We start from the raw sequence: 13,069 nt of genomic DNA, 5'->3' as shown, positions 1-13,069 counted from the left end.
ATAGGTATATAAATAATTTTTATTTATCGGTTAATAAAGGTTAAAATACAGGGTACTTAAAAATAATTATATTTTATTTATTTAAAGTATCTTATTAAAAGATATGGACAAATATACAATTTTCAGCCTTAGACGCAAACGATCATGCCACATATTTACACACTTGTTCATACGGTAGCTCTTTTTTAACAGACCTATCTCTTACAAGTTCTATATCTATACTATAATTTCCTATATGAAGTTTGTGCACTATTCCTTTCATGCCCTTGTATTTTCCCCACAGAATCATGACTTCTTTTCCAATTGCAGGTATTACTGTCTCTAAATATTCCTGATCAATCTTTACAACATGATTCTCAACTTCCTTGGGTGATTTTAATTTTACTTTCCCAACAAAGTTAGAGTTCTCTACAGACTGAATGACTCCTTTAGCTTTATAATATTTTTCACCAAGATTTTTTGTAATTATTTTCACCATTAAACCTTCCCTTAACCAACCTTCTACATTACTGTCATCAACTATGTGATCAGATTTACGTTTTATACCTTTATTTGTCAAACTTATGTCTTGCTCTATATATTTATCACTTAATTTTTCACGTTTTATACCAGAAATTATAGAACTTGATTTAGTGGTATTAGAACCTTCATCCTCAACCCTTTCTGATTTTATGACAATGGGAAGTAGTTTTGGTTTCTTATTTATCTTCATTTCAAGAATTAAAGGTGCATCAGGATCTATTCGCTTCAGTGGTTCTTTAAAAGTCTCTGTTTGTTCATTGCCTTCTTGGTGACCCTTCTCTACTTGTTTTTCTATAAATTCCATCATTCGTTCTTCATCATCTTTATCCATTTTTTGTTTCTTTGCTTTCTTTTCTTGAGCTGCCAATGTTTCTGGATCTCTGTCAATATATGTTACATACCAACCTAAGAAAGACAGAAAAATAATTGAAATACAATTATAATCCATTGGAAATAGTCATAGATATAGAGTCATCAGATAAAATAAATATAGCAACAATATTGATTACCCTTTTCTGTTTCATCAACAACACATTGTCCAGAACGTCCGAGCCATTTAACAAATGCAGTTAAAGTAATCCAAATTGTAGCATTCATATGTATATGTCCTCTGTCTGAGATATACTCTTGATAAACACGATTAGCAGGCACACGTCTGGTGCCAAACTGTCTCTTTAATAAATTTAGATAACCCTGTGAAAATTCCCTTGAAAATTGATCCATATAACGACTTGCATTGTCAGCAAACAGTAAAAGCTGTCGATGATGAGACTCTGACATAGTATGACACTTGAATCCATTTTCATCCCTGCATTGTTTTTGACACATCTGACAATACCATCTTAATTTTTGCAAACCCTTAGCTTTAATTTTGTTTGCTATGTATTTTGGTGTCCCTACTTCGTGTTTACCCATTGCTAAAGAGAAATCACTCCTTTAATGTTGAAAAAATAGTACCTCAAATTAATTTTATTAAACAACAAATACTATCTCTTCAATTAATAATTTTACGTTACGAATCATTTATCGTAATTTAGCGACATTAAACTTTTTTCTTCTTTTTTCGACAAGACTGTATTACTGCCATTTAATTATACGAAATGTTTTGACTTCTAACCAAACTGTTGTACACAGTGTGTCTACATGTTATGTTAGGTCAGAACTTCATGCAACTTCGGGCAATCGATAAAGAAGGCGAATGGCGAAATTTCAAATGCTTCAGAAAAAATTATTTTCAGTTACAGGGAACAATTACAATCACTTTTGGTCAATAAACGTACCCCCAAAATCCTACGCACTTTTGAGAAAAAAATTCCAATAGATAAGACAAATTTTTCGACGAAATCAAAATATTTCAAATCATTCTGGAAAAATTATTTTCAGTTGCGGGGGTTAATTACAATCATTTTTGGTCAATAGATATACCCTCGAAATCCTACGTATTTTCGAGAAAAAAATTCTTTTCCGAAAATATGTGAGGTTAAAAATTTTGCCCTCGAATTCTATCCGTATATTTTGAAGGATTTTAAAATAAAAAGAATTTTAACTTTAAAATTCGTAAGGTTTATGTCTAATCGACTCAGAATTAAAAGTCTCTCGGCGGATGCAATCTTTTTCCTTTGATGTTGCAATTAATTTATATAAAAAATGATATTTATATTGAAACATATAAAAGGAAATGTATGAAACACCATACACTAGATGATCCCTTGATTTTATATTGCATGAATTGTTCAATAAACTATGGCATCAAATTCGAATCGTTTCAAACATTGTTTGAATTCATATTCAAATGTAGATAATTATCTAGATAAAACATTTTTGTTCGAATAATTTGTACGTATTTTTATTAATTTGTAAACCAATCAATTTTTTATATAATTGCATGAATTATTTAGAAATTCTTTCTAAATTTTTCATCTATAAGGAATTCGTGAATCGAAAATACTTTGGGTAACAGATCTATTCTCTACCTTATCTGTGCCTAAATAATTAAATATCAACTGTCGACATAAATCTTTTTATCAACAGTGGCTATGATTTCAATCTATTAATTATTCTGTAAGTAAAATAAAGTTACAATTAAAGTGTGGAAATACTTTTAAATATATCCTTAAATAATGCAAACGTGAAATTATAAGATTGTACAATATAGAAACTGTTAAATGATTGACCAACAATTAGTCGAAATGAAGAGAAAGTTCGTTGCAAAGTGAAAGTAAAAAGTTCATATTAACAGTAAGAAATTCTGAATAAATGGTATTTGTTAATAATCAGTGTTGTCTTTTAATAAGTAACCAAAAAATATAGTATTATTCGAAGTTTCGAGATTATCTATGATATTTAAAATAAATTTTGCTCAAATAGTATATTTTCTGACTATAAAAGGCCTGACAAAAATACTGGACACGAGCAAAAATAGCGCGTGGCAAATTGTTAAATACGCGTGCGCGACCACGTATGATATTCGGTCACAACACAACTGCCAACAAACACTTTAGTGCCTTTCAGTAGTATTGATAAGTGTTAGTTTGTTTACTGCATTTATTACACTATGTCGTCCGGCGGCTGGGAATTAGTTGGAAGGAACAAAAAGGATAAAAGCATTGGAAAGATTAATAAACTCACTAAAACTGAAAAAAAGAAATTTATTGAAAATGCTCCAAAAGTAGAGGATTTTTGTAAGCTGTTACTTTTAACCTCAGTTAACTCTTTATTTTTAGTGAATATTATTAATTAAAACTGTTACGATCAACAATCAGTATTGTTTAAATAAGAACACAATGCAAACATTTTTCTGGTACCAGAAAATGTTTAACATTGAGTTAGGTCATGGTTTAAAAATCTATCACTGAAAGAATTTATACGTTTCAGTACCTCTGAGTCAAGTGAAGAGTTTATATGATAATTTGGAAAACAAGGAAAATAAGAAATTGTCAAAGGAAAAAGAAAGTAAAACTAAAGAAAATGAAGAGAAGAAGAAGCAACAAAAACAACAACAATCAGAAAAAAAGAAACAAGAGCCTAAAGAGAAGCCTCCAAAATCTATAAAAGATGCATTAAATGCGGTATAAATACATACATTTTTAATATAATTTTAATCTAATTCGTGTAAAAATTTATCATTGGAGGTTCATTACCAACAGATTAATCCAGATGAGCTTAGTGATGTTTTGACTAATGGTCAAACCATATTTCCTGAAGCACCATTAATTTGGCTAAAAGATCTTGCTGCATTTCTCAATGTAAAGTTACCTATTGACAAAGAAGATGCAATTTTCTCTGGGAAACCCAAAGATTATCCATTGAGTGTAGTACCTAAACCAATTTCTTCCACTTTAGAGAAAGCCATTGAGTTGGCAGGGAAAAGGACATCACAACTTTTTTATGAAAATACTCTGACTGCAATGGCTACCGACATGGTAAGAAGATCAGCTGTTGTTGGCCACAAAATATTTTTACAACTTTTAGCATCTATTGACCCTGAAATGAGTGTTGCTAACATTCCTAAACTAATCACCGTGAGAAATTCCTATCAAAATAGAAAAACTATTGGACTGTCCCTATTATGGGCTTTGTCACAAGCTGGTAGGGAAAACTTGGCTGTGGGTTTAAAAGTGTGGCACGAAGTAATGTCTCCTATGTTAGAAACAAAGAGTTACTCTAATTATGTAGCACAAATTCTTAATGATCTTGTTTTCAAGCATGAGAATTTTCATGATCTCAAACCAGAAATGTATCTTGACATTGTTGAAGATGTATATTCTGGAAAACTTAACATACCTGCCACTGTAAGCAGAGAAATCAATAACAGTGTTGAAAGATTAAGAGTAAGTATTAAAATTGCGAATATTAATAACTACTCGAAAATAGTAAATTATAATATTTCTTGTATTCTTTTTTTAGCTTATATTATTTAAAAATAAAAATATAAGTTACACAAAACTGTTTGAAATATTAATGGGTAAAGTTACACAAAAAGTACATGCAAACTATAGGGATGAATTAATTAAAGCTCTTGTAGCATGTTTGACTACAGATCCTCTTTGTTTTTCTGTTTGGAGATCTCTTTATGCCAAGAATTTGTACCAGTCTCATCTTATTTTAACATACATCGGTAAGATTTAATAGCAAAAAATATAAATTTTTAGTTAACAAATTAAAAAAATTAAATTTTATTTTTTAGATGCCAAATGGAGTATCTTACATACAGCTTTGGAAACAAAGTGTTTGAAAGAAACGTCTATAGTATTTCAAACAACTAATGAGAGGTGGAAAAAAGGCAAAGATGAAAGTCTTGCTGGTAGTTGCAATAAAATATGCAAGGTAAGCACATATAGAACATACTTTTAAGATCAATATTTGCATGAGAATACTTTAAAATTTGTAGTTATTGTAATGTAGCTGCTAATATGCATGGTATGCGAGCATTTGTTTAAAACTAAATTTTTATTTCGCTCTTTTACGAAGAAAACATATACAACGTTATTAGTAAATTATTAAAGTAAAACATCCCGTATTTGAGTTGGATATTAATCGATTAATTATTCTCAACTAATTAATTGATTAAACGATGCGATACAAAATTTAGTCGATTACTAAAATTAATTTACGCCGATTGACGATTAAATTAACCATTAATTGCTCATAACCTTTTCCTATGATACATTATTCTTATTGTCACTTGCGACAATCGTTGATTAAATTAATCAATCTGATGGTTCACTATTTAATAAGAATAATGCAACTTTAGAAACATGAATAATTAATTCACTTTCGTGAGATCCATTTTGATTGTCATGAATGATTAACAATTCGTTCCAATTGCAGTCGTCAATCTTTACTTCGATTAAAATTCCGTTAAACACTATCCTGTATGGAGTTCATGTCCAAAATTTTTTTTAAATATCCCGCGTGTTGCTTGTAACGTTCTGTGCTTCGTGTGCGCGCAACGGCATTTAACAGAGTTACAATTTTCACGGAACATGTAAGTTGCTTTTTGGCTGATTGTGAAAAGGATTACTTGATCACGCATACAATTTTTAGTAGCACCTATCGAAACGTCTATGTGGACGTTGAACTCTCTATCGGAAACATTGCTTTCGAACATCTCGATAAATTCAAATCTCAGTTATAGCTTAGGTTAGGTAAGCTTGTTTTTTCGGGAGTAGCTATCGATCGCATATTGTCCCCTTTACTCTACCAGTGACGACATTCATCGTTCATCGTCATTATAACTTTTTCAACGACAAATACGTATTTAAAACAATTAAAATAGAATAATTTAGAACACATTCACCTACCGCATTGATTTCAGAGGTAAGAAATACGTACTGGCGAATCAGCAAATGTGTAAATTCATTTATTTGAATCGACGACGTAATAGTTTTCATAGTATTTATGGCAACCTTTAGACCTTAAATTTTTTCTTAATGAAAACATTGTCAATGTTTTAAGTTATAAATAAATTGTCGCAGCGGTACATAAGTTTTTGTCAATATTATTTGACTGCTTTGCAGATTCTACTAGTGAAAATGACAGCTTCATCCAATAAGAAATTTCCCTGGAGAAAGGGAATTATTTTATTATTACTTCTGACTGGTGCTATTGTAGGTTACGATGTTTACCAACACGATAATTTTAAAGGTGATATAAAAAAGAAATATTTTTTTTGTTTAAACTGATTATTATTTAATAATAAATCATTAATATTGCGTTTGCACAGAGTCCAGTACAGGTAAGTTCTTGAATAGAAGTGGATTATCTGCACATGGACAAAAAACATGGACTACGGTGCAAGGTTATTCTTTCAAGACGCTTCAATTTATAGAAGCTAGTTCACCAGAATACTACAAAGCAGCCATTGAGACATGTAAACCTTATATCAAACTAGCTGGAGACTTTTATCTTGTGATGAAAAATGTTTCTCTCAAAATTTATGATAATGCTGTGACATATGCTAGAAAGAATCAGCCTGTAGTTTTGCAGACAGTACGTATCAAAAATTTGATGCAAGATGTGTATACATAATGTAATTACTCTATGTGGTTCATAGATTGAATATTACACTCCGGGAATGTTAGATAAAATTCGTTTGCGGACTAATCAGGGACTGGAACTTTTGAAAGTTTATTCAAACGTGTTCATGGAAAAATTTATTGAATATTCAAGTGCAACACTGCGATGGTTAGAGTACAATGTTTTTGTGTAAGTATGAAAATTCATTAAAAATTTAAATCATTGCGAATAAACTATACAAATCTGACAATCACAAAGAATTTATTCTGACTTTAAATAATATGTTTTATAAATTTTTTATTCTTTTAGCGGAAAATTAAGTCCAGAAAATTTGCAAAATTATGCCTTAAAGGCTATTGATACCACACAGACTTTGGCAAGTCAAACTTATAATTGGGTGTATGAAAAGGTGCAAACACTATCGAAAGTTCCATGAATGAAATGTTTTGAATAATGCAACCAATTTTTTTGGTGATAAAAATCTCCTCCCACACCTCAGCATTTACTTTTATGATTCCAAAGTTGAACATTGCATATTTCCAAATGTATTGCGGCGGCCATTACACCTGTGATATTTGAAGAATGTAACATGTTTCAATGAATCGTGACATTTAAAAAATCAGAAAATTTGATCAGTGTTGATCTGTTTTTTTAAGTTACTGTTTTATGTCAAGCAAAGTAATTATTAAAGTAATATATAGACTACTCTCTACTAGTATCAAACTTGAATCTATTATTTTGTACATTTAATATATTTTCATTTAATGATCCTGGTATGTGGATTAAATAATATACCAAATTAATGTGTGAATTGAACATATATTGAATAAAGTTATTTTTTTTTTTGGTATTTTTCTTATAAAAATAAAGGAGGAGTGGACAGTATAATTAATTTCTTAATATATGCAGAATATTAACATAATGTCATTGGATACATCAATAAGTATAACGATAGCGATGTTCATAGGAGTAGTAGAATAATGTTGATAAATATAGAAATAGTAATAATAATAATTATTATAATTATAAATATAGTAGCGCTAATGATGTAACTAATGGAGATGATTATGGTGGTAATGATAATTTTAACAAGAATATATTAAAGTTTTATATGGAAAGAGATCAATGGAATGTGACGCCAGTCACATCCATAGAACTGTCACAGAGTAATATATGTTACTTTGTGGCTATGTATGTAAAAATGAGTATCGTAGTTTCCTTCCTTCTGAGAAATGAATTTGGTAGAAATTGTTTTCCTTTCTTCCACTATATAGTTTTACAACATTCCTCCTTGATTATATGTGTGACCGTGCAACGTTAAAATGCACAATGGTTGTGAATATTAATTACAATTATAGTTCATGAGGGAAAAAAACCTTCATTGTATTTTTATATATTTGATTGCATAGATATTCTTCTTCTTCATCCCTAATTCGTGCAAGTACTTCCAAAATCTGACTGTGAAAAGAGAAAACAAACAATAATATACAAAACTAAAAACTAGATATTAATAGTTAAAATTAGAATTAGAATTTCGACAGTTCATTAGTATTTACACTATAGTGCATGGTTCGTTCCTTCCTTTAACCATCCGATCGGGTTGCCATTTTTCTTTTTTAACAGATGGAAAGTTTGTAATGACATCTTTTGCCGAAGCATGAGTTGGTCTTATTTCACACCATGGACAATCAGTTTCTATCATCAACCTATCCGACGGAATTGTTGTAACGGAAAAAAGATTTTCCTCTGTTTTAAGAGAACTGCAGAATGTTATGAAAATTAGTTTTATTTTCATAAAAAGTTGCAAGTATACCGAGTAAATAACGTAACTTTATCATCTTAATTGTTTCCGAAACCCCTAAATCAATTTGAATTATTTGTTTTTCGAAATTTTGATTCAAAGAGGTCTATAAGCTGATTATAGTATTTTTATAGATTAATGTTTTTTCGAAGTTTCCATCGCTAGTTTGATTTTTTTTTAAATAGAATGATAGTTATTTCATGGCTGAATTTAGTAGTAAAATTCTAGGAATAAAAGTATTGGAGTATAATTTTTCAAGATATTTAGTTAGGAAGATATAATTTAACCTGACTAACCATGAATCATGAATCATTGAACGTGTCCTCTTTTGAAAAGAACATTTTCTACAACAGCATTAGTATTATTATTTTGATAGTTGAATATCTCGAAAACTACTAAAAACATAAAAGAAAATTGACCTACAAAAAATTTACTATAATCGCTCTACTGAACCAGAATATCGAAAAAAAGTTAATTGGTCTAGTGGTGTCAAAAATAACTTAAGTGAACAAGTTATATTCACCCTATATATATATAATTTACTTGACATACCATCCATTAATGCCAATGTATAGTCCCATTTGTAATATAGAGTTAGCTTCTTCTGGATTGCCATCAAAGGAGTGTACAACACCAGCTGTTAATGTGTCTTTGTGTTTTCTTAAAATTCTTACAAAATCTTCGCTAGCATTACGGCAGTGTAAAAACATTGGTAGTTTTAAAGTAGAACACAGTGATAACTGCATTTCAAAATACTTTTTTTGTACATCCTTTGAACAAAAGTGTAACCTATCATAATCTAGTCCCATTTCACCAATAGCAACGATCTTATCTTTATTATCTGCAGCTAAATCTGATAATGATTTGAGGTATGCTTCTGGATCACCACTTTCTTCAAATTCATTACAACGTGTTGGATGACAACCAATCGTTGAAAATAATCGTTCTGGAATATATCCAATAATCAATATGCAATGAAGTTTGATAGAATGCAAAAAATAATAACATAATATATACCTAGATATTTCCATTGACATGCATTTTTTGTTGTTGCAGTTATAGAACAGAATCACAGCAACCATTGCATCTCTCTTTCAGCGGTTTCTTCATATGCAATGATTGCATTACGATCTAATAAGACATAAATAAACAGTACATTATAATAATAAATTTTTACCCTCGCAGTTGAAGGCCTGCAAGGTTTATAAAACATTAAATGTTCCAAAATCATTGTACTCATTTACAAAACGTCAATAGCTCTATTTAAAGAAAGAATTTAATAATTACAGACTACAGCTGCCCCTGATAGAGAGACGCGACAGTGACAATGTTTCGTTTGTTGAATTAATTTACGTACATGTAATCTAATATTTACAAATATTTATACAAAATTATCTTACCATCTGTTCGTGCTATTTCAAGAGCCTTCTTACTCTCCTCTATATTACCGGCAGTAATTATAATTTTCGATAGATTGTTACTCCAACTTCGTTCTAATACTTTATCTAAATCCGGTTGATGTTTCTGCGCTCCATTGTAAATTCCTTGGTACATAGAATCCGACAAATTAGCCCCAATATCTGTATTAAAATTAACAACGGTAGAACGTATCAATCGTCAGTGTATAACCTCTCTCTAAATATTTGAAGTCAACAGAAAAAATACGCTGCAGCATGTATAAAAATATCGAACATCGAATTGTTAACACAATTAACGAGGAAAGAGTTTGATTACCTATAAATTTTCGTAAATTACTCATTCTAGCTCCAAGCATTCGACGTATGAACAAAGTGACAGTTTCCAAGCACAGTAACTGTCTGAAAGGTTAGCAGGTGTCTTATTTAGCCGGCGTTGTGCACTGACACATGGGTTTATTGAATACTAGACGTTCCATGAGAATGGAAGTTATGTTTCCATATTATTTACTATATGTAATAATTTTAAATTAAATTATCGTTTCCGTAATGTTTTATCATTTTTATTCAGCTTATTAGATATTTCTATCCGTTTAATTTATATATACATATATATATATATATATTTAAATGTAACTTATATAATTCGAAAGTATAATTGCTTAAGACAATTAAACGTTATGATCGTATTAAAATACATGAGAAACGTGTGGTGTATAATTTATACTTCTTTATTACAAATCTTAATTTATTATACAGGAAATGTTATGTTGTAATTTATTGTGAAAAATTGAGTAGGTAATTGTTTAAAATATTTTTATTAAGTCTCCTGCTTCCAAATTCGAAAAATTTCGTTATTGCAAAGACTTTACAATAGAATTTATTTTTTCAATACATTCTTCTTTTTTCTTAGCAATGGCAGCTTCAGCTTCTACAAATTGCTGACGTCCAATTTTGCCTGGCACTAATTTGTCTACATAAAGTGCTTGCTGTTGATTATAAAGTTCTTTTAGTGTCCTATCATACTTTTGTAATTCCTGAACTCGATCGTAAACATCTCCAGATTCGCCTTTTAAGCGTTGCGCAATTTCTGCAACAGCGCTTGTTGCACTTTTGTAATCTTGATTAATGCCTTTAACAACAGACAAAAATGCATTGGCATCCTTATTCGACTTGAGATATGCTAACTGATCATCCAATTCATTGTAAGAAGTTACTCGTCTATCTTGAGCAGCTAAGACCTTTTCACATTGTCCAGCAATTCTCAATTTACTCTCTGAAATTTCATCTTTATCTATGGAAAAATCAAGCCTTACATAGGTAATTACTAATAAGAATAACAAATATAATGCAGCTGCTACAAGTAATGGCTCTTGTAACATCAATATACGTGGAAACGTGTATTTAAGTTTGAAATTCTGAATATGGTTTTCAACCAAGTTTTTCTTTGTGACAGAAATTACTGGACGACCAGTAGTATCTAGATATGTGTAATGAAGAGAATCTGGCAAACGTGTTGCTGAATATGGAAGGATTAGTTCAATGTTCTTTGAACCCTCAGGTAAAATAATTTTTACAAGCAATTCATCTACAATCATATCATCAAACACATGATCCAGTAGTCTCATTTCCAAAGTGTACTGATCTCCAGAATGGAATAAATACTCATAGCTGGGTACATTGTATCCAACTATATATCGGGTTTTCCAACCACCAAAAAGTGGAAATCGCGGACGAAGATTCAACTCAACAGAATCTTTTTTAATACGAGTATGCGACGTTGAAATATTACCAATTTCATCCCTATAATAAATATCAGAAGCAGCTGCTGGTAGAATAGTATCAAAGTTCTGAATACTAGCCTGTCCAGATTTTGATTCTCTCGTATATTCATAGCGTGAAAATGAACCTTTCAATAAAGCACCGGTATGCAATAAATCAATATGTTCTTCTACTGCTATATTTCCCCAATGAGATATTTCAATACTTCTTTCCAACCTAGTAACGGTCAGAAACTTGTTGTTGTTTTCAAAGTGTATGTTCAACTCTTCATATGAAAAAGGAAGAAGTTTCTCATACAGACCATATGTGATCATTGAATCGCTTTGTAAAACTGGTTTAAATTTGGTATAACTTTCAACATTGCGTGATGGTAGCGATACAGTGGTTGTTTGTTTCATTATATTGTATGGTGAATAAAGATAAATATTTCCTATATATTTTACTAATTGCTTCTCTTTCTGTGTGATCTCCTTAGGATGAGGTATCAGTTTGTGCGTCAATATTATTTCAATTTCAATAGACATAGTTCTACCAGGAGAAAGCGGATCCTTCAATTCAATTTGATAAAAAGTCTTATCTGGATGCGCGTTTACCTTTGTTTCAGTTAACTTTAGTTCAACTCGTACAGGTTCTCTGTAAGCGGCTATGTAGCTGAGACTGTTTTTTTCTTCGGGTTCTAATGCAAAGAGAAAACTTCGTATGTGTCGATCTTTGCTTCCATTTCCCAATACAATTCTAGTTGTAATTTTTGTTAGCTGAGATTGCAAATCGATATGTTTCTCCACATTTTTAAGGTTTAGATCGGGATCAACGATGTCGGTAGCGACGAGAGACTGGATATGTAAACCGAGTACCAACGAGATACACCATATTAACGTAATTAGTCTACACTGAGTCATATTCTCTCCTGTGAAAATTTCTTTTAATTTATATCACTTTTTACCATTTAACCGTTTCAACTAACCGGTGAATGGATTACTGTCGTCGGCATATACTACAGACGTGGCGTTTATCTATGATCACCCATTACAAAGAGAACAAACTTGTGTGCCAGTATTGTCACAAAACGCTCATGGTGGCTCGTGTCCATTCGTGTCACTATGTTATCCCCTAGAACAGTATTTTTAAAATTGTGGTTTGTAAACCCTTAGAAGAGGAAAAGAAGCATGTTATTTATACCTACACAGAATAAAAAATGCTGCGTTTTATACTATTTCATTTTTATTAAAAATATTCATTAGAAAATTACTAAAAATAGAAAAATCGATTTCATATGAAATGTATTCAAAAAGTTATCGATCACTCGCTGGTCAGTGCTTGTCAGTCGAATTGCGTCTTCCAGTTATTCTACCCTATTCTTTATTATATTTTTTAAAGATATAATGATTATATTTTGGCAATGATGTTAATAAAGTTACAAGTAAAGCGTATGAGCACAAGAAGAAAATTATACAGCGTTGTAGTATAGCGTTTCATTTGAACCCTGAGATACGCCCATCTAGAGATATTTATATATTCAACTCTACATGTG

General features: G+C 30.7%; 4 protein-coding genes across 5 annotated transcripts; 1 reads left to right on the top strand and 3 right to left on the bottom strand.

Annotated features, from left to right (window-relative positions):
• Position 1: 1 nt before the first annotated feature.
• Positions 2 to 1,756, bottom strand: Kin17 (kin17 DNA and RNA binding protein). Its single transcript, XM_076764721.1, has 2 exons — positions 1,032 to 1,756; positions 2 to 927 (listed from the first exon to the last, which is right to left on the bottom strand). The coding sequence occupies exons 1-2, from the start codon at positions 1,435 to 1,437 to the stop codon at positions 143 to 145; spliced, it is 1,191 nt and encodes a 396-aa protein (XP_076620836.1). The 5' UTR covers positions 1,438 to 1,756; the 3' UTR covers positions 2 to 142.
• A 1,231-nt stretch (positions 1,757 to 2,987) lies between these two features.
• Tmem214 (Transmembrane protein 214) lies at positions 2,988 to 7,245 on the top strand. Its single transcript, XM_076765460.1, has 9 exons — positions 2,988 to 3,203; positions 3,397 to 3,590; positions 3,669 to 4,352; positions 4,429 to 4,639; positions 4,709 to 4,848; positions 6,042 to 6,168; positions 6,248 to 6,513; positions 6,578 to 6,729; positions 6,850 to 7,245. Exons 1-9 carry the CDS (start codon positions 3,077 to 3,079, stop codon positions 6,974 to 6,976), a joined length of 2,028 nt encoding a protein of 675 aa, XP_076621575.1. The 5' UTR covers positions 2,988 to 3,076; the 3' UTR covers positions 6,977 to 7,245.
• Positions 6,851 to 10,288, bottom strand: LOC143341997 (deoxyribonuclease TATDN1). 2 transcript variants are annotated; one of them, XM_076765477.1, is made up of 5 exons: positions 10,076 to 10,288; positions 9,742 to 9,976; positions 8,894 to 9,287; positions 8,097 to 8,300; positions 6,851 to 7,998 (listed from the first exon to the last, which is right to left on the bottom strand). In XM_076765477.1, the coding sequence occupies exons 2-5, from the start codon at positions 9,893 to 9,895 to the stop codon at positions 7,893 to 7,895; spliced, it is 858 nt and encodes a 285-aa protein (XP_076621592.1). In that variant the 5' UTR covers positions 9,896 to 9,976; positions 10,076 to 10,288; the 3' UTR covers positions 6,851 to 7,892. The 2 variants fall into 2 exon arrangements, with proteins under 2 accessions (XP_076621592.1, XP_076621590.1); XM_076765475.1 differs by having other exon boundaries at positions 9,742 to 9,921; positions 10,076 to 10,286.
• A 185-nt stretch (positions 10,289 to 10,473) lies between these two features.
• LOC143341993 (dolichyl-diphosphooligosaccharide--protein glycosyltransferase subunit 1) lies at positions 10,474 to 12,569 on the bottom strand. The gene has a single exon (XM_076765461.1). The coding sequence runs from the start codon at positions 12,435 to 12,437 to the stop codon at positions 10,611 to 10,613; it is 1,827 nt and encodes a 608-aa protein (XP_076621576.1). The 5' UTR covers positions 12,438 to 12,569; the 3' UTR covers positions 10,474 to 10,610.
• Positions 12,570 to 13,069: the final 500 nt, after the last annotated feature.

This window comes from Colletes latitarsis, chromosome 5 (genome assembly GCF_051014445.1).
Source record: "Colletes latitarsis isolate SP2378_abdomen chromosome 5, iyColLati1, whole genome shotgun sequence".
NCBI lineage: Eukaryota > Metazoa > Arthropoda > Insecta > Hymenoptera > Colletidae > Colletes > Colletes latitarsis.
This window is presented reverse-complemented; position numbering and strand designations above follow the sequence as displayed.